The sequence below is a fragment of the Haemorhous mexicanus genome, chromosome 2 (assembly GCF_027477595.1).
Source record: "Haemorhous mexicanus isolate bHaeMex1 chromosome 2, bHaeMex1.pri, whole genome shotgun sequence".
In the NCBI taxonomy this organism is placed as follows: Eukaryota; Metazoa; Chordata; class Aves; order Passeriformes; family Fringillidae; genus Haemorhous; species Haemorhous mexicanus.
In genome coordinates, this window is record NC_082342.1 from 46,412,296 (window position 1) to 46,434,477 (window position 22,182).

At 37.8% G+C, this 22,182-nt stretch overlaps 2 protein-coding genes across 9 annotated transcripts in view; one reads left to right on the forward strand and one right to left on the reverse strand.

Annotated features, from left to right (window-relative positions):
• Positions 1 to 1,125: 1,125 nt before the first annotated feature.
• On the reverse strand, positions 1,126 to 18,579 carry KBTBD3 (kelch repeat and BTB domain containing 3). 6 transcript variants are annotated; one of them, XM_059838637.1, is made up of 5 exons: positions 18,412 to 18,578; positions 17,467 to 17,542; positions 11,056 to 11,188; positions 9,508 to 9,749; positions 1,126 to 6,746 (listed from the first exon to the last, which is right to left on the reverse strand). In XM_059838637.1, exons 4-5 carry the CDS (start codon positions 9,729 to 9,731, stop codon positions 5,126 to 5,128), a joined length of 1,845 nt encoding a protein of 614 aa, XP_059694620.1. In that variant the 5' UTR covers positions 9,732 to 9,749; positions 11,056 to 11,188; positions 17,467 to 17,542; positions 18,412 to 18,578; the 3' UTR covers positions 1,126 to 5,125. The 6 variants fall into 6 exon arrangements, with proteins under 6 accessions (XP_059694620.1, XP_059694621.1, XP_059694617.1 ...); XM_059838638.1 differs by lacking the exon at positions 17,467 to 17,542 and having other exon boundaries at positions 10,170 to 11,188; positions 18,412 to 18,579; XM_059838634.1 differs by lacking the exon at positions 17,467 to 17,542 and having other exon boundaries at positions 18,412 to 18,577.
• Positions 18,580 to 18,756: 177 nt separating this feature from the next.
• AASDHPPT (aminoadipate-semialdehyde dehydrogenase-phosphopantetheinyl transferase) overlaps positions 18,757 to 22,182 on the forward strand; it is a 30,556-nt gene continuing 27,130 nt past the window's right edge. For 2 of the 3 annotated variants that reach the window (XM_059838640.1, XM_059838641.1), the window contains exons 1-2: positions 18,757 to 18,941; positions 19,728 to 19,953. In XM_059838640.1, coding sequence (XP_059694623.1) covers positions 18,798 to 18,941; positions 19,728 to 19,953 — 370 coding nt within the window. In that variant the 5' untranslated portion in view covers positions 18,757 to 18,797. Of the gene's footprint in view, positions 19,009 to 19,727; positions 19,954 to 22,182 lie in introns of all 3 variants that reach the window. The other variant, XM_059838643.1, reaches the window with a different exon arrangement.

Genomic DNA, 22,182 nt, shown 5'->3' on the forward strand with positions numbered 1-22,182 from the left:
CATATGATTTCCTAGAGTAGCTATGCACATAAACCTAAATATCTCTACTTTCTTCTAGAATTGTTACTCTACTTTTATGGAGGTTGTTGATCACTGGTGAAAAATCCTGGTATGTACCAGATTCCTCCAACAAAAATCCTTGGACCTCCTTCATTTATGTGAATTGACTAGATTTTATGTGTAATTTCTGTGTATTTTAGTCATTAAATCCAGAAGCTTTCTTCCTTGCTTTTGATGACAGGAAGAAAATCCCTACCATATGGTCTACTTCAGATGCAAACTGTTTAAGTCCATGGTGAATTCCTTGGATCTCTAGAACATACATATACAGTTTCCTTTTGATTGTGCACAGGGTTATGCAACTTAAGCTCTCAGATTTGGTCTGTGAATCCCTTCCTCATTCAATATAAGCTTTTGATATTGTGAATGCTGCTGGAATGCTTTGTACATGTCTCCAAAAGGCTTTTGCTGGCTGAAAGGCTTTTGGGGCAAAGGCCTTGGAGTGTTGGACAGTTAATTTGTATTGCTGTAACTCTAATCCATCTATAGAGGAGTCTCGTGGTTACAGAATTTTAAGTTTTGGAAGGATACAAGACAACACTGGGCTCCATCACTTTGTATTGATGCCATTTCTGCAAGCTTTGGCATGAAAATTTTGGACTCTAGCTTTTCTCTCCTTTTAGATAAAGCTCCTTCTACTAGTATGAAAGATCTATTTCTGTAACAATAAACACCCAATCATTTGCAATACTTAAACACTTAAAAAACTGTGTATATCAATCTAATTAAAAAAATTATACCAATTTAATTGAGTACCTTATAATGGTAAACTTAAGAACTTTTCAGCAGATAATTAAAATTAGCATGGGAACAGTAATTCAGTATGCAAAGGAAATACAAATACAAGGTCCAAGGATAATTATAAACCCCCCCTCACTGCAGTTTTTATCCATGCTAACTGCATTCTTGGTTATGTCATTCAAAATGTTCTCCAATTGAAGGGAAAAAAAAAAACCAAAAGAGATTACCTGCATTAGAAACACTGTAGAGTCTCTGCAGTTTAAAACTCACTGGAAAGGAAAAAAAAAAAAAAAAAAAAAGAGAGAGAGAGAGACCCAAGAAGGATTCAGTTGCTCAGTGCTTTATTTCACAAAAGAATGAACATCTCAGCAAATGTGTAGTATCGTACTTTCCACATACCCGCAGAGCTCAGGCAGCAGCGAAATGTTACTGTTCTCTATGCTTTACTGGGTGTTAGAAGGAAAAAAGTAAATTGAGCATAATGTTCAACTATAAATATTGTCAAATACATTCCTGTTTCCAGTCTGTTTTAATTAAAATAGATCTTATGCTGCCTCCTGTTGGTCACTTACAAACAGAAGCATCTAAAATTTAATCTCCACATTAGGAACTGCAGTCAGCACATTCTATAGCCTATACCTTACCTACTACCCTATACTAACCAGAGGAGGTAAACAGTTTTCTTCACAGAGTAATACCATAAATAAATCTGACCCAGAAAATCTACTCCATTTAGTGTATATAACAAATTTTTAACAGCAGTAAACTGACTTACTACAAATGTATTTAGAGTATAGAAAACAAATTAATTAGTCCTTAAATAATAATCATTAAGTCTGTGCAAACATAATCAATAAAACACCTGAATAATTGATATTTATTATAACAACTAAACCAGTATGATAACATTAGCAAAGTGCCATAATGTTTTGATAGCATTCTTTAAAAATTAGGATTATCCAATATAATCATCACTGGATATTAAAATCCCACATACAATATATATTATCTTCGTGTATATTATACTGGTCATGCTTATAATGTATTTTGTGACATAAAATAGAATACTATTAGAAATGTTTTGGTTACATCATTTAAGTGCAAATAGTAGATTATAATTTTACATGCATTTTGTATGTTTAAACATCACTCTATTTCAGTGAGAACATACGTAATCGTTAATCTAGGTACTATTTTTAGAGGAAGGTACTTTTTCATAAAGCTTTGATTCAAAGAGCTTTGAAAAGTCATAAAAGATATTTTAAAAAATCACTTTGCAATAATTTTGTGACTTTTGTTTTTAATTGCATAAATGGTCTGTAGACTGAAAAATCTGTTTGATCCAGACTACAACTGGATGTACAACTGAATTACTCAAGCAAGTAATTCATTTTTGTGTAGTTCACTGAGATTTCTTACATCTTTAGCAATTAATCACACGGTTTGGAACATAGGTCCTTTCTTCTATGATAAAGCCTTGTTTTTAAACATGACTTTCTAACACTTCTGCTTCTTCTGCATTCAGTTCTACCTGATTTAATACTTTGTATGTGGAAATGTGGCAAATGATCCATTTTCTTTCTGTGAGAGCTGTAGTACAGGTTTACCTGCATAACTGCAGAAAATCAGTACCATTTCACAGTAACTTTTCTGTAAGCAATGCTAGAAAGTAACTGATATTGCTACATTATTTCCTGATCACTGAGTAAGAGCTCAACTCCCTGTGAAACCCATGAATGATTTTTCAGACTGGGAACTGACATTAGTTCCTGCACAAGTATAGTGTAGAATATTAAAGAAGCATGTCTATTTTCCCAATTCAGCTTCAGTCAGTTTTCACTGTCTATAATTCCTCTGTACTGAGGAATTTCTCACATACGTCATTGCTCTGGCTGATGTCAGATGCCAGAGTCTTATAGCAAGTAGCTGGGTGGAAGACTGCCAAACAGATCTGCTGCAGGGAAAAACTTAGAGGAAGGAGCATCACCTGAATGACTTACTCGCTTGCTGTTTATGTGACCCAGCAATCTGGTCATGACAGTGGCAATTAAAACACCCTGGCAATTCTCTAGTCTCTTCCAATTTGCATAGCTATTTATACCCATGTACTACGGGCATAATATGTTACTTTTCTCAATGCATAAATTGTATACTCATATTACTCAGGTATAAAAACACAACACAAATACATAAGCAAAGGTGAATTGGGCCTTGTATTCCAATGATGTGACAAGTTGCAATTAATGGTTAATGAAGTCTCTATGCTACTCTGAGTAACTTCAATAAAACTAAAACTACCATTTTCCTATGTGTTTGGTTTTTTCCTATTGTTTCAGTAAGTAGGAATAGTATTCTTCCTCTCTCTACTCAATACATTTGCTTTGCACTAACAAAAAGTAGTTGTGTCCCAATATAAAAATACTTGCATTTCTGCAAGGTGATTGTAGAAGTCACCTAGCTACATTAGTTAAAATATTATTTGGAAACTTATGAAAAAAAAACATAATAAATGTGGAAGTTGCCTGAAATACTGTAGCAAGCTACTTACTTCTACAGAACTGACACACTTATTACTATACAGAAATTACTGAGTGGAAGGGTCCTGCTCTATTAACATCTTCTCCAAATGTACACGATTTTATTTTACATACATATGAAAATTGTTATGACAAATGTTATCTAAATTTGTAAAGGTATATGATAACAAATTACAGAGTCAGTCGCAGAATTAGAACCTTCCATTGTTCACTGTTTAAAACAGAAGCCTGTTCTAGGCAATATTAAGCTTTAAGCATTAATATTCAGCTTGGGTTTTACAAAAAGTACATGCAGTAGTGATGTGATAATGAACTTACCACAGTTGTCTCAAGACACATGAAAGATGTCTCTGATGCCTCACTAAATTTTATTCATTATTTAAACTGCTTGAAAAGATGTGATTAAATGTTTAGAACCATTATTCTGTCTGGCAGAAAACAACCTTACTGCTTTCACAACACTTATATGGAACATAAGGGCTCTCAATGTCTTATCTCAATACCCGGTAAGAAAGGAAGTTCTCAGGCTGTGGAAGATTACAAATTAATTTATGAAACCTACCTAATTTCAGTGTCCTCCTGTCAGAAAGAAGACTGACTTTGTAAGCAAGAGATCAAATTTACTTCAGAACGTATGGCTAGACTAACATTAGCACTAAAAGTCCATTACAATTTTAACATTATCATAGCTGACTACTTAAAGTTTATCAAGCAATATATTTACTGCGTAATATTTTAACATCTAAAATACAATGAAGTTCAAGATAAAGTGTTTTATTTAATTTAAACCACGAGAGATGATTTCTCACCTCAGAAATACTATTTACTATTGACTTTTAATATGGGGGGGGGTGTAGTTTTGTAACTTTGTATTTGATGTATGACAAGATACAAACTTTTCCCATAATTAACGGAAGCAACAGCTACAATTCAGTTTACAGCTTGCTGCTATAAGCAGCCTAGTGACTGCTTAGTAGGTAGCACTGAAGACTTCGGAGATGAAGACTTCTGTTAAAAAACATCCTGAAGTGTTTTTTCTTTAGTTAGCAACATGACTGAAGCAAAGATATCACATGAATCATCTTTCATCTGTAGAAATCTGACCTACCCTGCAGTATGTTATTGAAGTTTACTTTGCCACAGTTAATGCCATGGAAACAGAAAATAAAGCTACTACTAAGGCACAAGGATGGAGAAAAACTGGTAAAACTGAAGAGCTGAAGTAAGATGACAGGAATTATCAATCTCTTCAAGTTAGATACCTGGTTTTAATACTGTGAAGGTCACTTTGGCTCTTGTCCTTGCTAAGGTCATTGTGATAAGATAAAGCTGACAATGAATTCCTCTTACAGGTTTATGAACATAGAAAATCTAAATAACACTAATGCAAATGTCTTTTAAACTTCAGTTACATAGGGAAAACAGTATCACAGTCAGTTTTCTCATTTAGAATTTGTCTGTTGGGACAACTGAATATTACAGAAATAATGACACATATTACACAACTAATTCCTCATGAATATTCTTTCTGGAAAATTAGTATTATTTTGAAAATTATTCTGACAATTACAGAGAAGAGTTGTATATAAAATTAAGCATATAATACTGTCTGTATAACGACTAACGTGAACGACATTTTAATGGAGCCTTCCAAGAGCAATCCTACAGCATTGAATCTAAACTGAAAATTTAAACAAATGAGTATATATTTCTCAAATCTGTAAACTAATACTTAAAAACTGTTCTACAACTTGTGCATTTAAATAGACTCTTCTGACTTGGGAGTTTCAAAATTCTCCAGAGCAAATCGTCAGTACCGGTGACCAGGGGTCCCTATATTTATTAAACTGAATGACCTGACAGTAAAACTCAGTTAAGGCTCTTGGCATTGGGGAAACTTCTTCCCACTCAGACCTACTACTGTGGTAGACTTGAACTTCATCTGTGATTTCTTCTGGAGCATAATCACCACCTAGTATATAAATTTTGTCTTCTGTCCCAACTGCCCCTGCATTAAAGCCAGCGCATTCAAAAGATCCTTCCCCTTTCCAAACACAGGTTTCTGGGCAAAAACTGTAAACCTTGTAGGTGGAGAGATCACATATGTACAATGTACAGTTCACCGGAACAGCTTTGATTAGAGTTGCATGGAAAAACTGCCCAAATTCTGCAACAAGCTCAGACCACTGATCAGTCATAGCATTATACTTAAAGAAACAGTCAAGGGATGGATTAAAGGCATCAGTAATCTCTACTTCTGAGCCAAGGACATAAATTATATTCTGGCATGCACTTGCTTCTGGATAGTAGATACCTCTTGGTAACTGGCTTACAGATTTCCAGTCTTTGGAAAGAGGGTTATAGGATTCTACATCCAAAAGACTCCGAGTTTCTTGAGCTCCTCTGGTCTTTCCACCTATTACAAAGAGCTGATTTAAGGTTACAACAGATGTGTGCATTGTCCTCGGTTTTTTCATAGCTGACACTATGGAGAATTCATTGCTGACTGGACAGTAGCACCAGGTTTGGTCAGTGGCATCATGAAACGGTTCAGCAATATGAAGCCTGACAGTCCTATAACAATTACCCTTGCATCCTCCAGTTATAAATATTTTTTCTCCATAGCTAGACAAACTTGACCCTGGCAGATCAATCATGTGCGTATGTGGTAGTTCTTTCCATTTATCTGTTTTGATGTTGTAGCAGAACGTATGTCTGTTTTCTCCATCTTCATCAGTTTTATGAACAAATATATATTTTTCTGTTGTTGAAGGACGTGCATCTGGAAACAATCCACTGAAGTTCTGCACACTTTTAACTGCATCATTGATTATTACTGAGCAATTAGCACTCTTAAGTAAATGTTCTTCAGAATGCAGAAAGTCCTGCAAAGTCTTTTCAGGTAACTGGTGTAATCTCACTTTTTTAATCAAATTAGGCAGGTATTTCTGCCGTGTTTCTAAGTTGTGTTTGGTCCACTGGAGGACAGCTTTCAACACTGATTCTTCCTCAGGGACATCTAGTTCATCAGCCTCGAGACATTTTTGTAATATCTCAAAATTCATCTCCAAGAAGTCACTCGATCTGAGCAGCAATGAAAAGTGGTGTTGTACAAAATCTAGTGCATGATCAAACAAGCGGACAGACCCATAACTTTCTGACAGAGAAAGCAACTGTAAGCAATTCACAAGATCAATACTTTTTATTAGAAAGTCACTACAAGCTTTGGAAAGGAGTGAAACTTGAAGAAATGACGACAGTTGGAAGAGCATTTCCACATTATCATTTGTTATCTCCGTTTTTCCTGTGTAAGCATAATCAAGAAAAGCTTTCACTGCCTTGGGTGATAGGTTACTAATAGTAACATTGCCATCATCCCGTTCTTTCATATTAACTTCAAACATGGCTCTGTGAATAGAATACAGAAGATATATACACAAATTAAAGATTCAGAAATCAAATGTGAACACTGATGTGGAAGGAGACAATTAAGGGCACGTAATAATGTGGCTGGTCTAAAATGTGGAAGTTCTTATATGAACAATGAATTTACTTGGTGTGTTTGAAGAAAAAAAATGATTGGTGCTAAGAACATATTCAAAGTGATGGTTTAACAAAATCATAGCAGCACCTGTGTTTTGTATGGATTTTCACAAACCGTGATGAAGTCTGCAGCTCTCAGCGTGAGAGAAAATGTGAAGTTTTCAGTACAGCATCAGTTTCAACTTTCGGAAAGAAAGCCTGATTTTAAAAAATACATAGTAAAAAAGCCCCATGAGTTAGGTCATGCAATTTGGATGAGTACATAAAATTATGTGGAAAAAAACCCCTTCCAAATTGCAGGCTGAGCAAATGGCCAGACAGATGATGGGTGTAGTCCTCAGAAATTAAAAGTAAGTAAGGAGTAAATGAGGAGAAAAAACATAAGGAAACTTAATTCTTGCTTTAGAGTTGACAGGGAGATAATATGAGTACAGGCAAATGTCAGAGAAAAAATGAGATTTTGATATGACTGCATGACACAATGAAACGGTGCAGAAAGTAGATTGTGACTGGAAACAAAGATGATGGTTGAAATTGTGGAATGAACTACTGACCAGGAGATTTGTGGAAATTTTATTTCAACTTTACCTGCTTTATTCTAACTATGTAGTAACATTTAACTCTTTCACACAATGTAACATGGCAAGATAAAATAATTAAAGTTTTACTAGTGGGTAAGTGCTAGCAAAAGAACAGTGCTGCAATATCCCTTGCCCTACACTCCCAGGGACTAAGCCTCAAGGTAGGATAGCAGTGGCTTCTGAATGTGACACAAAATAATAGTGGAAGAAGAGTTGGGTAATTCATCAAATGAAAAGTAGAGAATCTGGATATTAATACATCATAGTTAATTCATAGTAAAAAAAAAAAGTGTTATATCACAGTTCAGTTATAGACTTAGTATCTCTGTTGTATGGGATTTTTAAAATCTCATCCTTTCCTGAAGCCAAAGAGGAAGAAACATCCTTGTGTATAGCACATACTCTTTGGGATGTGAACATCTGGTAAAGCAGAAACTTGTCTGACTTCCCGAACAAGAACATAAAATCACAATAAGACACTTGTGTCCCAAAGACCTCTTTGCATACTAAGTCATGACCTTTATAATCCTTTCCTCATTAACCCATGAGCTATGAAATCTCTAATTAGGGAGTAAAATAGCAACTGAACAATACTAATAGAAGAAGAGCAATGTAGGCAAAGGCTTTGACTCCGAAAGCTAACAGGTGAGGATCAAAATGTTGCTGATTATTCGGTTTACACAATGAAGCCAAAACTAACAGAAGTCCAAAGGCCAAGGAAGACAAAAGGTGTTCCATTTCAAAATGTTTGTAGTGGACCTAGGTGCTTTTTACTCCTTGAAGGTAAAAAATGGGCCTTGCATTGCAGGACAACTTATGAACCTGATGGCTGCTATTATCCAGCATATCAACCGTTAGGAGCAGGGAGAGATCTCTCCCGGCAGATTTTAATCTGAAGAGTCTGTAGGTAACAAAAAGGACACATGCGTTTCCATGTGCTTAACTTCAGTTCTAAAAATTACCACTGGAAGCTATTTCATTCTAGTATTTCTTTCTACCAGATCATCTTGGTACTGTCAAGCAGTTAAAGACAAATGAAAGTAGTCCTGTACGTCAGAGAAAAAAACCAAATCTGCTCCAACAGTGGAGAAAGTGCTCATTTCATCTGCATTTCTTCTTTTTTTCAGTAATTCTTAGAACACATCTAGCTATCTTCTGTCATATATGGCAGACAACTTAGACCATGGGATTCCAGGACATTTGAAAATAACACTCACCTATGTATGGGCAACCGAACTGGGGCTACTAACTCATTCCCAAGAGTCCAGTTTTTCATTGTTGGAGTCTTAGCTTTGTTTTTAGTAAACTCTATTCAGAAATAATTTCAGTGTAGAACTGCAAGTTTGAACTTAATAAAAAGGATAGCAAGGCTTATTTATAAATTAATATTCTGTATGTGAAAGAAGTCTGTCCTTTAAGAATACATAGGTTTAAGCACAAGAAAGAAGATCCATTTCATGCTGGAAGGCTGCAATCTGTAGTTTAGGAAAAGTTTAAATACCTCTGAAGACAATTTCTACTATACTGACCACTCTTCCTGGACAAATGAAAACCAGTTTCATTCCAAAATTATGTACAATTTATCCACAATTGCTCAGTACAAGATGTATTTGTAATCAATCCTTTCACAACATAAATGTTGTGTACATAGACTATCATATAAAGTACATAGACTATCATATAAAAAGTCAAACAATATCCTTGTAGACCTTCAAGTACTGATATGAGGAACAGGTAACTCTTAAACATACATAACCTGTGTCAGTTTAACCTAAGAAAAGAACCACACATTTATGATTTGAAACTTGTATTACAGTTTCTCATGCTGTCAGAATCTGATTCATAAAGTCCTCATGGCTTTCTGAAAATACAAAGAGCCATAACTGGCATACCCCTAAAACAATGTTTGAATGCTGTGCTGAAAACTCTGCAGACATGTAAATTTTGACAATTTTTTAAACTTTTTTTTTTTTTTAATTCTATTCCCTCCCTCCCAGAGAACTTAGAATCTATTTCCTGCAAACTCACACCAAAATTAGGTTTACCTGAAAAAATCACTGCATGCTGCCAGTACACAACGATGACAGGGAATTATTTCATCTTTCACACGAATCTTAAAATCAAAAAATATATTTTGTTCTCTGAACTTTTGTAGTACTTTTAGAATTTGTTGTCCATGACCTTCAGCCACTAAGGAATTGATTTTATTTTCAGGAACAGAAATTCCATTGCAAATAGGTCTGCTAATGTAATCCCGTTGATTGGCCATGTTTTCTTCAATCTATTCCTGAAATGGAAAAATAAGTAATTGATTCTACAGTCTTATTATTAAAAAAACCAAACAAAATCAATACACCACAAAACAAACAAAGAAGTTCCCAGCATTGAATTTAGTTTGTATATCATATGTACAGTTAAAAATGTGTGTTACAAGTGACTTTTACACTGAATTTGATAATACTACTACTTTGTAAAATATATTCACATGGCAAATTTTGTAAAGTAGATTATCTGCCATATATCAGAGAACAATTCTACAGATAATACCCACCTGTAGGATTTTTTTAATAAAGTCCACAGGAAGCACATCAAGGAGTGTGTTTAATTGTCATTTAAGAGAAAAGACTAGTCCTAGGCTTACCCTCAAAAAACCCCAAACTCTTACAATTTTGTGTAAAATTAAGATGGAAAAAGAAAACTTTGTTACATATTTTACATTCCTAAAGGCTGATCACTCTACATCTTGTCGTGGAAGGAAGACACAGGCTATTAGACTGCATCCTAACTGGATTCCCATGAGGCACTCTGGACTGCAATAATGGAATACAAACAACACCAAGAGCCTGGCTGAATAACAGGATTGCTGGGGTTTACCAAACAGGGTCATTTAGAGACGGTTTGGTGACAGTACACCTTTGAGTGCTTAAGTCACTTGAAACTGATTTTGTCATGTACTGCTAGTCTTGTTAGGAAGCTTTGTGTTTGCCCTCTCTAAGTTTCATTTACAGTGGAGTAAATTAACTGGCTTTAGAACACATTTAAATTTAAGACCATCTCCTTTTCAGCAGCCAAGTTTTTCTTCTGGTGAAAATCCCTACATTGAAGTGTGGTTTTTTCTATGGTAAATTGGTTTGAACTGTTTTTTACAATTAAAATATTTTATACCACTTTGTCAATGTAAAGAAACTTTAAATATGAGTATACCTATTTAAAGAGCTATTTATATATTGCAGATGCATAAACTGCCCTTACTGCAAATCTGAGTCAAGATTGCCTATTTTAAAGCTTAAAGAAACATTCCAATTTTTTTTGTATTCCAGGGTTTTGCTTCCACAATTCCAGTTAAAATCAGCAACAGATGATGGCCCACCTGAATTGACAGGGGACAAAATATTCCAAGCAAAACCCAGAAACAAGAAAATACTGGTTTTGGTTTTTAATTTTCTGAAAAGGCTCATCTGATGACACGATATATTCACGATATATTTAGCAAACTAAACCATCAGGCAGTCTTCTTCATGTAAGGTACTTTCACACTGATCAGCAGACTGATCTATACTTTATCTAGTCAGGTAGCTCCAACCAAAATAGACCTCCATGTCTCCTGGAAGAGAAGAGATCCAGTGATCTTGCTGCCAGCACTGGCACCCTTGGAGCAGGCATCTTCTCCTTCCCATGGCCAGACAATCTCAACGTATTCACTCTTTCCATTCTAAGCCTGAGGAACTAGGAAAATACAGAAGAACAAGACCACCATTTATTCTGATAATGTATGGCCTCATAAACCCCAACTTCCATAAATCATGAAACTTTTTCATATGTCAGAATTCTCTAGAATACCCTTTTCTTATGAATTTAAAAGCCTGCTCCTCAAAAGGCTGAATCTGCAAAAGCAGAGTTGCTTCAATAACATTAGTTTCCCACATTCGAATGAAACTTTTTTAAAAAGTAGGTGAATTTCAAGGTTTATTTGGCATTACATCAAATAACAATTCTTCTAAAAGAAAGATAAACCTTTCTGGAAAATTCTTAAACTGACAATTGATATTAGACATCTTTCTCCAGTTACAGGTAATTTCTATAGCAAGCTCCAACCTACAATGTGCTTTCTGATGATAAAATTACCAATTTCAGTAATATTCATATTTGTATTATGAAGATGAAAACATCTGCTCTAATCAAGTCGAACTATGCTATTTTAGGCAAGACATCATACGATCACCTTCATACAAGCAATCAATGTTTTAGAAAGTTTTCTTTTACCACACTATTACCACAAAAACTCTATTCCAGTACATTGGTGTAGAGACTGTAAACCTCTAAATTACACATCAATTTATTAAGGCTTACATCTATTTGTTCTTCTGTTAAAATTCTTATTTGACTTAATTTTCCATTGTATATTTATTCATTCTTAAAATTATCAAGAGTGTTGATATCCTCTCTCAACTTTCATTAGAATGAATAATTGTCAAACTTTCCAAGGTCTGCTTATAAGGTTGAGTTCCTGGTTTTCCTTATTATTGCCTGCAGTTTTCTCTTTACTCTGGTTTGATCCTAAATTTTTATCACTGATACAACATTTGTTGTACAACGTTGTGGTTCAGACCTCATCATTGTCTCACTACACCAATTTCCAAGTCATCTAGTGCATTCTAATCCTAATCTCTAAGAGCAGTATCTTATTATTCTCCTAAAAGCAAAATACAGCAGTGTATCTTTAATGTTTTTGTCCATGATGAAGGAATATAGTAATGAACACTGTGCAATGACTTAGCCTAATTCACACTTCTCTCCATTAAAAAAATACATATTAATAAATTCAATTTTCTGCTATCTTGTAGCCAATTCCTGACTTACTTTATAATTTTGGTATTAATGTACCACTTCACAGAATCTGTTGATGATTTTAGAGCCCTCCAAACCCTCTTAACAATTCAGCTAAAACTTGGTATGTTAAAGAAGGCATTTATAATTATTTCATGCACTCTTCTACAAAGCCATATTAATTATCAGTAGGGGTTTTAATAAATATCTGATCAACTCTGACAAAGGGGTAACAAACGTAAGGGGTGCAGATATATGTTTAGGAGGTCTGCAGCTCAGGAATGCTGGGGAACACCCCTCCTTTTATTTGCTCCACAAACTCCCACAGGATTCCAATTGCAAAGCCTGTCTTCATGTGGATTACCAAGAACCAAGCTCCAGTAAATGGTTCATTAGAACTCGGATCTCTTACTTTTGCTTTTTAAGACACATCTATGAGAAACAGCTACTCACTTTTCATAGTTTAGGAAGGTTTATGAAACCTTATCAAAAATACAAGAGAAGACTGAATAGAGAAAAAAGGTCAGGGCGCCGGGAGCAAAAGATTTTCCCCGCCATGTGCTCTCTCTCTCACAATGGAGGTTTCCCCTTTTAACCCTTTAAACCCTCCCAAAGTTCTCTCCATCAACCCTTTCTTCGCTGTCCAGTGGTGGAGATCTCTTCCTCAAATCCTGACTGGAGGTCAGATGTCACCATAGTGACAAGCCAGCCCTCCCAGATGTCCCAACTCCAGCTGTCCCTTGATAACCACGCGAGGGGGTAACACATAACTATAAATCTATAAAACTTTTCTTAACCTATGTACATGATATTTGTCCATTTTTTGTGAGAGCCAATCATCCCATTACTCATCTATTACATGTCTGTGTGCTGTTCAGCAACCAGCCTTGCAGCCTCTCCTGGAACATGACACACGTACTGCTGAACGTGATCCCATCTCTCACCACTTGACAAAACCGCCTGCCTCGCGTACTGGATCTTTACAGTCTTACACTGGCAAATGCTCCCTTAGCTATTAGCCTGATTTTCTGAAAAAAACCCCCAAAACAACAAACCAACAATTGGTTGACAAAGACAACTGAAAATATTTCCAAAACTAAACTCTCCTAAAGTTTGAATTTTAACATTTGCCCTGGCTTATTTTTATTGTAAGACACCTCAATCAGAAGGCCAGTTGGCTGCTACAGTGAAAACTGATACAAACATCACAGTTATTAAGGTCAACCCCATATAACACATGTGTAGGATACATATATGTACCCCTCAAAACTGTCTGTACAGGTGTCCAGTTAAGGGGCCAGGCATTCTGCATGCCTGACAGTCAAGTGGTGAGCAATGGCCAGTCTGTGTAGGGCCACAGAACAGCCAGCAGTTGAAGAGAAGGCTGGGGATAGTAAGCTACTTTTAGTCATTATGATGGATGAAATAAGGGACCCCCTGAGATCTCGGAGTGTAATAGCATTCTTATGATCTGTCACAAAATCCAGTAATAAGGGCCCAGATCTCATTAGCTGTGCTGTTTATAAGACCCCTCTGTCGTAGAAGCATAGAGTGGTTTGGATTGGAAGGGCCATTAGGGATCACCTAGTTGCAACCATTTGCCAGTTTTAACACTGTCCTTTTCCCAGGACACTAAGGGACAGAGCAGTCTAGAACATAATGAGCTCATTGACCCAGATGCCAGGTAACCACACTGAAAACTCTGATAAGACCTCAGTCAAAATATGAGATATACACACATTCCTCTTAGTATCTAAGCATTTGTAAAAAGCTACAAGAAAGTGTTTAACTGACCTTGATTCCATGCAAACAGCTGCCAAAACTTCACTGAATTTCTAGTGGAACTTTTCACTTCACCAATGCTAATGCTCCCTTTCCAAAGATATATATGGAGGATGTAATGTATTTATAATTGTCTTTTAGTTAGCACCATCAACAATCCTTCTTAAGTGTTCTTATAATTCTGTACCTAGAAGACACTGAAATGTGTAATTTATTTTCTTATACTTTTCCTTTGGGAGGTTCAAATGACCTTTAGACATGAATTTAATAACCTGAATATATGTTGAATCCTAGATACTATACTGGGGGACTATAAACACAGCATACTGTTAACTCATAAAGGAGACCAAAAACATCCAGGATAGACATTTTCAGAACATTCAGGCATACACTAAAATCATAACCACTGTGCAGACGTCCTAGAAATGACTTTCACATTCATTCCACCAGATCAGAAACAGTAAAGCAAACAGAACTGTGAAGTGACCTTTGAGCAGAGATGAACTTTTGTTTGTGCAGAATCTGTTGTAGTTCCTACCAAAGCACTGATGTGAACATACTCACATAATGTACGTATATTAATAAACACTTTTGTTGAAAATATTTTGCTAAACCAACAGTCCAAATAGCCTTAGCTGCTACAACTGATAAATAAAATGGTTACAGAAGTTTAAATATGGTAATGAAGTTGAAAATGGTGGAAGATGTGCAATTATTTCTTGGTGAATAGCCAAGGAAAAAATATCAAACTAGGGAGAGGATGTGTAATAACAGTGGAGCATGAACACCCAAATGAGGGTCCAGAAAGACAGTGGCAAAGACATCAAACTGTTTGATCACTTTATAATAGTGAGATAAAAATATACACACAAATAAGTGTGACTTTGAAATAGCCTAGGAATATCTGTTTTGTGGAAGCACTGAGCACACATAAGTACCACACATAGCTCAGCTTGTACTTTACCAGGAAAAGCCCCTTAAGGCTTTGTCTGCCTGACAATAAATAGGACCAAAGCCTTGGAATGGGACTGAGGCTCCAGACTGTACCCAGCACAAGGGAGTGGCCATTCATAAATTACAAGTAACACTGCGCAGGTAGACATACTTGCATGGAAGAGTTCTCTCCTCTTCCAACACAGCTGGCAAAACCAGTCTAAACTCAACCCTGATTTGGTACTTTATTATTTACAACCAGTTGTAAAACAATCTGTCTGCTTTTATCTGAAAGCACAATACAGCTGTGCTACAGCACTTGCCAATTAAAAAAAAATTAAATCCTCATACTTCATAGCAGGTAACTTATGAGAAATAAACTGTTCTTCAATGGAACATGGCCTTCTCCCACCTTGGACAGTATGTCTTGCTATGGACCAGGATTTTAAAAAAGGGAAATCTAAGAGCTGGTGTTTTACAGAACACTTGATGTAGCGAGGATGAAAGAATTAAGCACAGTGAAGATGAAGTAATTGTATCGATTTCTCTAGAGAACATTCAGGGGGTCTTTTCCATACAAAATTTAACGGTGCATTAATATATGTTTTGAAAAGGTCAAGATCAGCATTCTAAGATCTAATATTAAAAGTATTATTTAGTCTACTGTATACCCATCAAGATGATTTGCTATTTTCATTCCTTGTTCATCCAAAAGGGGAGAAATTAATGACTTGTTAATAAGTTTTAAAGACACACTCTACACTATGCATCTTATTTAATATTCAGTAAGATGAGTATGAGTGGAACACATATCTGTAGGATTTGGTGACACTTCTAATGAATTAAAAAGACTGACTAAAAAGACAAGAGTAGTTTAAAATGTAATAAAACTATAAACACTGAGTACAAGTTCTGTGCTTTTATAGTCCCTTAATGTATTGATTGTCACTGATTGCCTAAGATTGAAAACACTAAGAGAATTCCAAGTTCCTGCCTGGAAATTTCAACGCAACTGAGTTATTTATGAAGAACTCACAAGTTCTTCATAAATAACTGAACTTCAAAGGAAAATAATATTCAGTCAATCATTTTAGCAAGCAAAAAAAAAAAAAAAAAAAAGAGGACAGGACCTGTTGAGACATTTAATCCACAAAAATGACATTTATCAATAATAAATGTTGGGATAGTATTCTTAGATTAAAAGGTGACACAGAGACTTTAAAGCTTTGTGTTCTTTAGAAGTGATTAAAAAAAAATCAACACGGAAAAAAACCTAGCATGGTATCAGTAGGAAGTAAGGAAATTGCAGTAATTCCTGGAGGCATTTCCAAAGTGGAAGATTCCCACTCTGCAAGCAGTGATTATTAAGTGCATGTTCCCCGATAAACACAGGAACCCATTAAGATAAAGCAGTAATCCCTTAAAAGAAGTAAAACTGGCTGGATGTTCTCTTAAAATTAAATTTCTCCAATTCATCAAGTTAGTTTGCAAATTATTTCCTTAGCCAAAAAAGATCAAGAACCGTAATTTTAATTTTCAGGAAAAAATGAAATTAAAATGACACACTGTACTTCTAATTCTGCTGAAAATAACTGCAAATTCTGTAAAAGAAAATGACAGCTTTTAATGGCTTCCATAGTCTGTCACTTTTGCACGTTATTAAAATGTGGGTTTTTTCAAAACATGCATGCAATACTGAGCATCTTTAGAGGTTAATTTAGCATATCTTATTATAATATCATGTTTTACTTAAAAATGTGGGTTTATATTGAATACACCCATAATTATATTACATGTTACACAATGCATATTGAGCTTCAGATTGCACTTACACACAAAGCTCATTTAAAAAAGACTTTCATCCACTAGTGAAAAAAAGTGCTACATGTTTAAATCTCTTAAGAAGAGAACATGGACAAGCCAAACCTATCCAGCAAACCAGAGGGGTTTTTTTTGAACTAGGAAAGATCCACAATTCATTAGTATTGTAATCTATCAGTAACTAAATATACAAACTGCCATAATTTTCTCTTCAAAGTGCACAGAATACAATGTTTGAAATGTAAGCCTCAGCTACAGTTTGATATCGGTGAAGAGCATATTCCTGGGATTTTTTCTTGACTGTGTTAAACCCTCCTCTGCTGTCAGTTAGCTTTGTCTATGGGTTTGGATAATTCATAAGATTATGCCATTCCTTGCTTCATTAAATCATGGAGAAAAATAGGAATAATATTTTGAAATAAGTTAAATACACAACTGATTCCTTGATTAAACATTTTTTTATTCAATGTTACTTCTGTGTTTAAAATATTTTGCGAAGACCAATCTATACTCAGCTATAACTGAGACTTATTCAGGACAGAAAGACCTTCTGGCCTGTGCAGAAACAGCAGTTTTCCACATTAACAGTGAGCTAGCAACGGTGAACAACAACAACAAAAAAGGAGGATTGTAACAAATACCTGCAATAATACAATTTTCAGCAAGTTTACATCATTTGTACAAGGTCAATAGAGGATGGATGACATGTAGGTATTTCTAAAGGCAAACAACAAAAAAGATGGGTTGTAAATTTTCTAATAGTCCCTTGTTTTTTAGCTATGGCTCAACTCCAGAACCAAAGGGCAAACAAATTTATTACCTTTTGAGGATTTACAGATAGCCTATAATTGAGGAAAAATGGGAATCCAGTTGACAACCATTGGAATTCTTAACAGAACAATGAGCACGGGATACAAGAGGCTTTGGTTGGCAGAGATCCTTAGGAGCCAGAACCGTGCTAGGGTGATGTAGCGCTCTGCATCTGCTCTCGGGACAATCAGCTCCTCTTTATAGTCAATATAAGGTACACAGAGCCCAACCCGCTGCGACAGCTCTGCCAGGGGACCAGACGGCTCTCCAGCAGGATGGATGCGCTGACACCTCAGCAGGACGCGCTGCTGGCAGAGATGGGCCGCGCATCACCTGTCCGCAACGGGGCGCGCTGCCACTAAGAACCACCTCCCCTGGACCCCTTCGAGGGCATAACCACCTCCCAGTACCGCACAGGGCCGAGGGAGGCGGAATTTAGCGGGCAACTACGCTCCCCGTGCCACAGCCAGGGTTATCGGCCGCCCCAGCCCCGCAGCAGCGACCGCCATTGCCCTCGCCCCGCCCGCCGGGGAGGGCAGCCCTGTCAGCGCCCCTACTGCGCATGCTCAGCCGCCCGCGCCTGCGCCCCGCGGCGCCTCCGTTCATTCTAAGGGAGGACTAATTCTGACAGGACGGGCGGGATGGGGCAAAGGGATCCCCTTCCCTCACAGCGCGACCCGGCCGCGGCATGCGGCCCTCCCCGCCATTGCCGCCTCTCCGCAGGCGGCGAGACGCCAGTCCCCCCTAAGTGTTCCCTCCGAGCAGCGCACACCCACCTGCAGCCAACACCCGCAGCTCACCGACCGGTCTGGCCCACCCTCCGCAGTAGCCACTCCGGCAGATTGGCTCCTTCCGGCATCATTCTCCTGCTGCTTGCACTCGGAATGGCTCCACAGGCCGCCACTCCAAGTGAGAGCCCGCCCATCTGCCCTCGCTGACGACACCGCGGGTGCCGCTCCGCCGCAGACACCGCCTTTTCCCTGATAGGTCGCTACCTGGCGCATTTCGCTGTCACTCACAGGTCGCTCTAAAATCGGGTTGGTTATTGCTCTTAGGGGCGGGGCCCGCCGTGCTTCCCGCACGCCGATAGGCTCCCGCCAGGCCCAAGGGGGCGGGTCGTGGCGGCGCGGGCCGGGCGCTGGGAGCGCGGCCGGGCCGGGCTATGGGCAGCGTGCGCTGGGCCTTCCCGTGCGGCGCATGGCGACCCCGCCGCCGCGAGTGGCTGCTGGCCGCGCAGCTGGTGCAGCCCGAGGAGAAGGAGCGCATCGGCCAGTTTGTCTTTGCCCGCGATGCCAAAGCCGCCTTGGTACATGGGGAACCGGGGCGCGGTTGTCTCTCTGCACAGTCAGCGTTGCCCAAATTCCTGATTTGTGGTAGGAAAGCGTGCCGTGCGAGGGCGTTTCAGGGATGTAAAGCTAAAGAATAAGGCTTGTATAAAAGTATGAGGCTCTGCGTCACTGAGGAGCCAGGAGGGACAGCAGGCTGCTGTCAGTAGTTACTCAGAAAGAGTTCACAACTTCTAAGTCGCGATACCAAGTCAGGAAGCAAAATCAGCGTACCCTGAGGGACTCTACATAGGACATCGGGGTAACGACTGGGAGAATAAAGCTGTTTTACAAGATCCAGGGTTTAAATCTCGCCTAATAGCATAGTAATACACGCCTGCTAATTTGTCTGAAAGGAGTTACTCGTCACTTTTAGCTGTTGAGTATTTAATTCAGCACCTAGGTAGTAAATGGATGTACTGAAAGGAAGATTGAGATAATTTTACTGTTTTGGGTGGTGTAAAAAGTGTTTATTTGTTCCATAAAGTACCGTAGATAAGTTAGTAAGGTAGAGAAAGCAACTACTGGGATTTGTCTGGGCTTGGACTTAATTGTGCTAATAGTGACCATGTGTTTGATGCTCTGATGGTCTCTTCTGCTTAAACTTACTTGACACAGCTTTTATAAAAGGAAGAAATTCAAACGATTTGGCTAAAATACACTAATTGATATCGACAGTAATAAACCAACATTTTTTAGGTGGGTGGTTTTCTAACAACCACGTAGCACAATAGTTCTGTATGAATTACTTCCATTTTATTTCATAGGCTGGTCGCCTGCTGATGCGGAAATTAATTGCAGAGGAGCTGTGCATACCTTGGAATGAAGTACGCTTGCAAAGGACACCAAAAGGAAAGCCTTTCCTTGCCAGTAATTTACTCACAATCAACTCAAATTACAACTTCAATGTCTCTCATCAAGGTGATTATGCAGTCCTTGCAGCTGAGCCTGAGCTTCAAGTTGGCATTGATATTATGAAGACCGATTTACCAGGTAATTCATTGTGGTGACTAAAGCAGATTCTGCAGTGTTTGAGTACTGAACATTTTCACATTTCCCAAAGAATCAATCTGTGTCCTAGAAATGTAGTGTAATTAGCAGAGAATGTGTGTATGTATTGTGTATTGGGATTTTTAGCTGTTAAATGCACTCCTCGTTGTTTATTTTGGTGTGCATTGTAGGATAGATACGGATATATTTCTCATTTAGAGAAGCAGAACTCTGGGAAAATGAGATCATGAATCCTTCTATCATATGGGCAGCATGTGTAGATACTTTGATTATGGATTTGCTCTGTGTGAGGCAGAAGGAGGAACATCCTTCCAAATAGGGACAGTGGGATCCACCCCCATGAGAACTTCACAGACTGTGTTACTCAGTTGTCCCATATGTATGGACATTGTACGTGTCAGCCAACTGGCAACACAGATTTGATGTGAATGTGCAGTAATCAGTCCTCAGTGATCATGAGGAGGGAACACGTGATGTGGTCTTGGGAAAAGACTAGACTTTACCAACTTTAGCTATTGGCCTATTTATTAATATGAAATGAATGTGTAGGTTAGTGAACTTTAGGATCCAAATTAGGGTTGTAGCAAAGTGTATTTTTTAAATACAGTTTTATGGAGATTATTTAGTTTGCAAATGTTCATCAGTGCATAGTCATGGGCTAAAGGAGAAACATACTGGGATTTATGATTCACTGGAATCCTTTTTCTTTTTAGAATCTTCCTTAAACATTTAACCAGATATGACAGTTGTGTTCTTAGAGAATCTTTCTCCACAGTTTTTGGAGTTGCCTGGCATTTTATGCTGCAAAATCTGTTGTGTTGTAAGGGAGAGATTCAGGTAAACCCTGACTGGATAACTTTCTGTCTGATCACTTTACACCTTTTTAATGACAACTACAAGTGTACATTTTGGATTGTCACATTTAGCTAGGATGCACAGAAGCTTTGCTGCATTCTGAAGTTCATTCCTGTGACTCACACCTGCTGTAGACCCTCACTCTGAACACAGTGGTCAGCATGTGAGGCCACAGGACAGCCTTTGGAGGGCCCTCCACCAGAGCTGTTGGGTGTTTTGTGACAGGAGTTGTGTCCAGTGGGTGAGGCTGCTTTCCTACAGGGGCACACCTGACAGGACTGCAGTAACACAGGCCCCAAATAACCAGACTAAGCTTGAAGCTGGTGCTTTTATCACAGCTCTCTCAGTCAAAGCAAGCAAGGTGGTGTCCCAGCTGTGTCTCCTCACAGCATCTTGCACATCCTCATCCTATTGTTTGCTGGGGGAGCAGAGTTACAGAGAAGGCCTTGGTGCCATGCAAACACTGCTGATACTGCTGTGGCATCAACACAGGGTTAGGCATAGACCTAAAACACAGCACTCCACAGGCTGCCATGGAAAAGGTAACAACTGGACCCAGTACCATTGGAAACACTCTGGTTGGGCTGCCACTGGCCTTACCACAGGACTCACTAATTTTTAATTCCTCATTCCAAAAAGTTTCTAGTTTCAGCAGGTAAATAGTGAAAATTAAAACATTCAAGCACTTGTATTTGAAGCTTTTCTTGGGAACTGTAAAATTCAAATTTATACAGTCAAATAAAAAAAATTATTTGTGGAAGTAGGGATATCTTACATCCTCTGCTGGTATTTTATGCAGGTGTAAATGTAGCTGGCATTTTAAAGGCATGTTGTCAATGTCCAGCTGACAAGTTTTATGAAGCATGATAAACTTTATTTCTGAAGTCTAAAGACTAAGTAATACTTGGAGATCTAATACAGACAGACTTTAGTGGTTTTGGGAGATGCTGGTGATTCCAAAAACTGAACAGTGAAAAATGACTCCTGGGTCTTCCTTTTTGTAATTATAATTTGTATTTTTGAAAAAGAAATAAGATAATAATGGAAATGTAATAATTGTATGTCGAAAAGTGAACCAGTACATAAGTAATATTAAGGTTAGAACTTCATATTACAGAGACTGTAATTGAAAGCTGGCCCTCTTTTCACCTGGAATTATTCTGAGGAAGATTTTTGTCTTTGTAGAATCACCTGCAACTCTTTTTTGTTGCTGGGCTATGAATAAGTAGCCCTGACTTTACCAGTATTATTTTCTCTGATAGTTCCACTGAGTGGTGCTCTTGTTCTGCACTTGCTAAGTACATTCTATTTCTGAAAGTGGATCCACTATAAATCTCTTTCCTTGGAACAGCTACA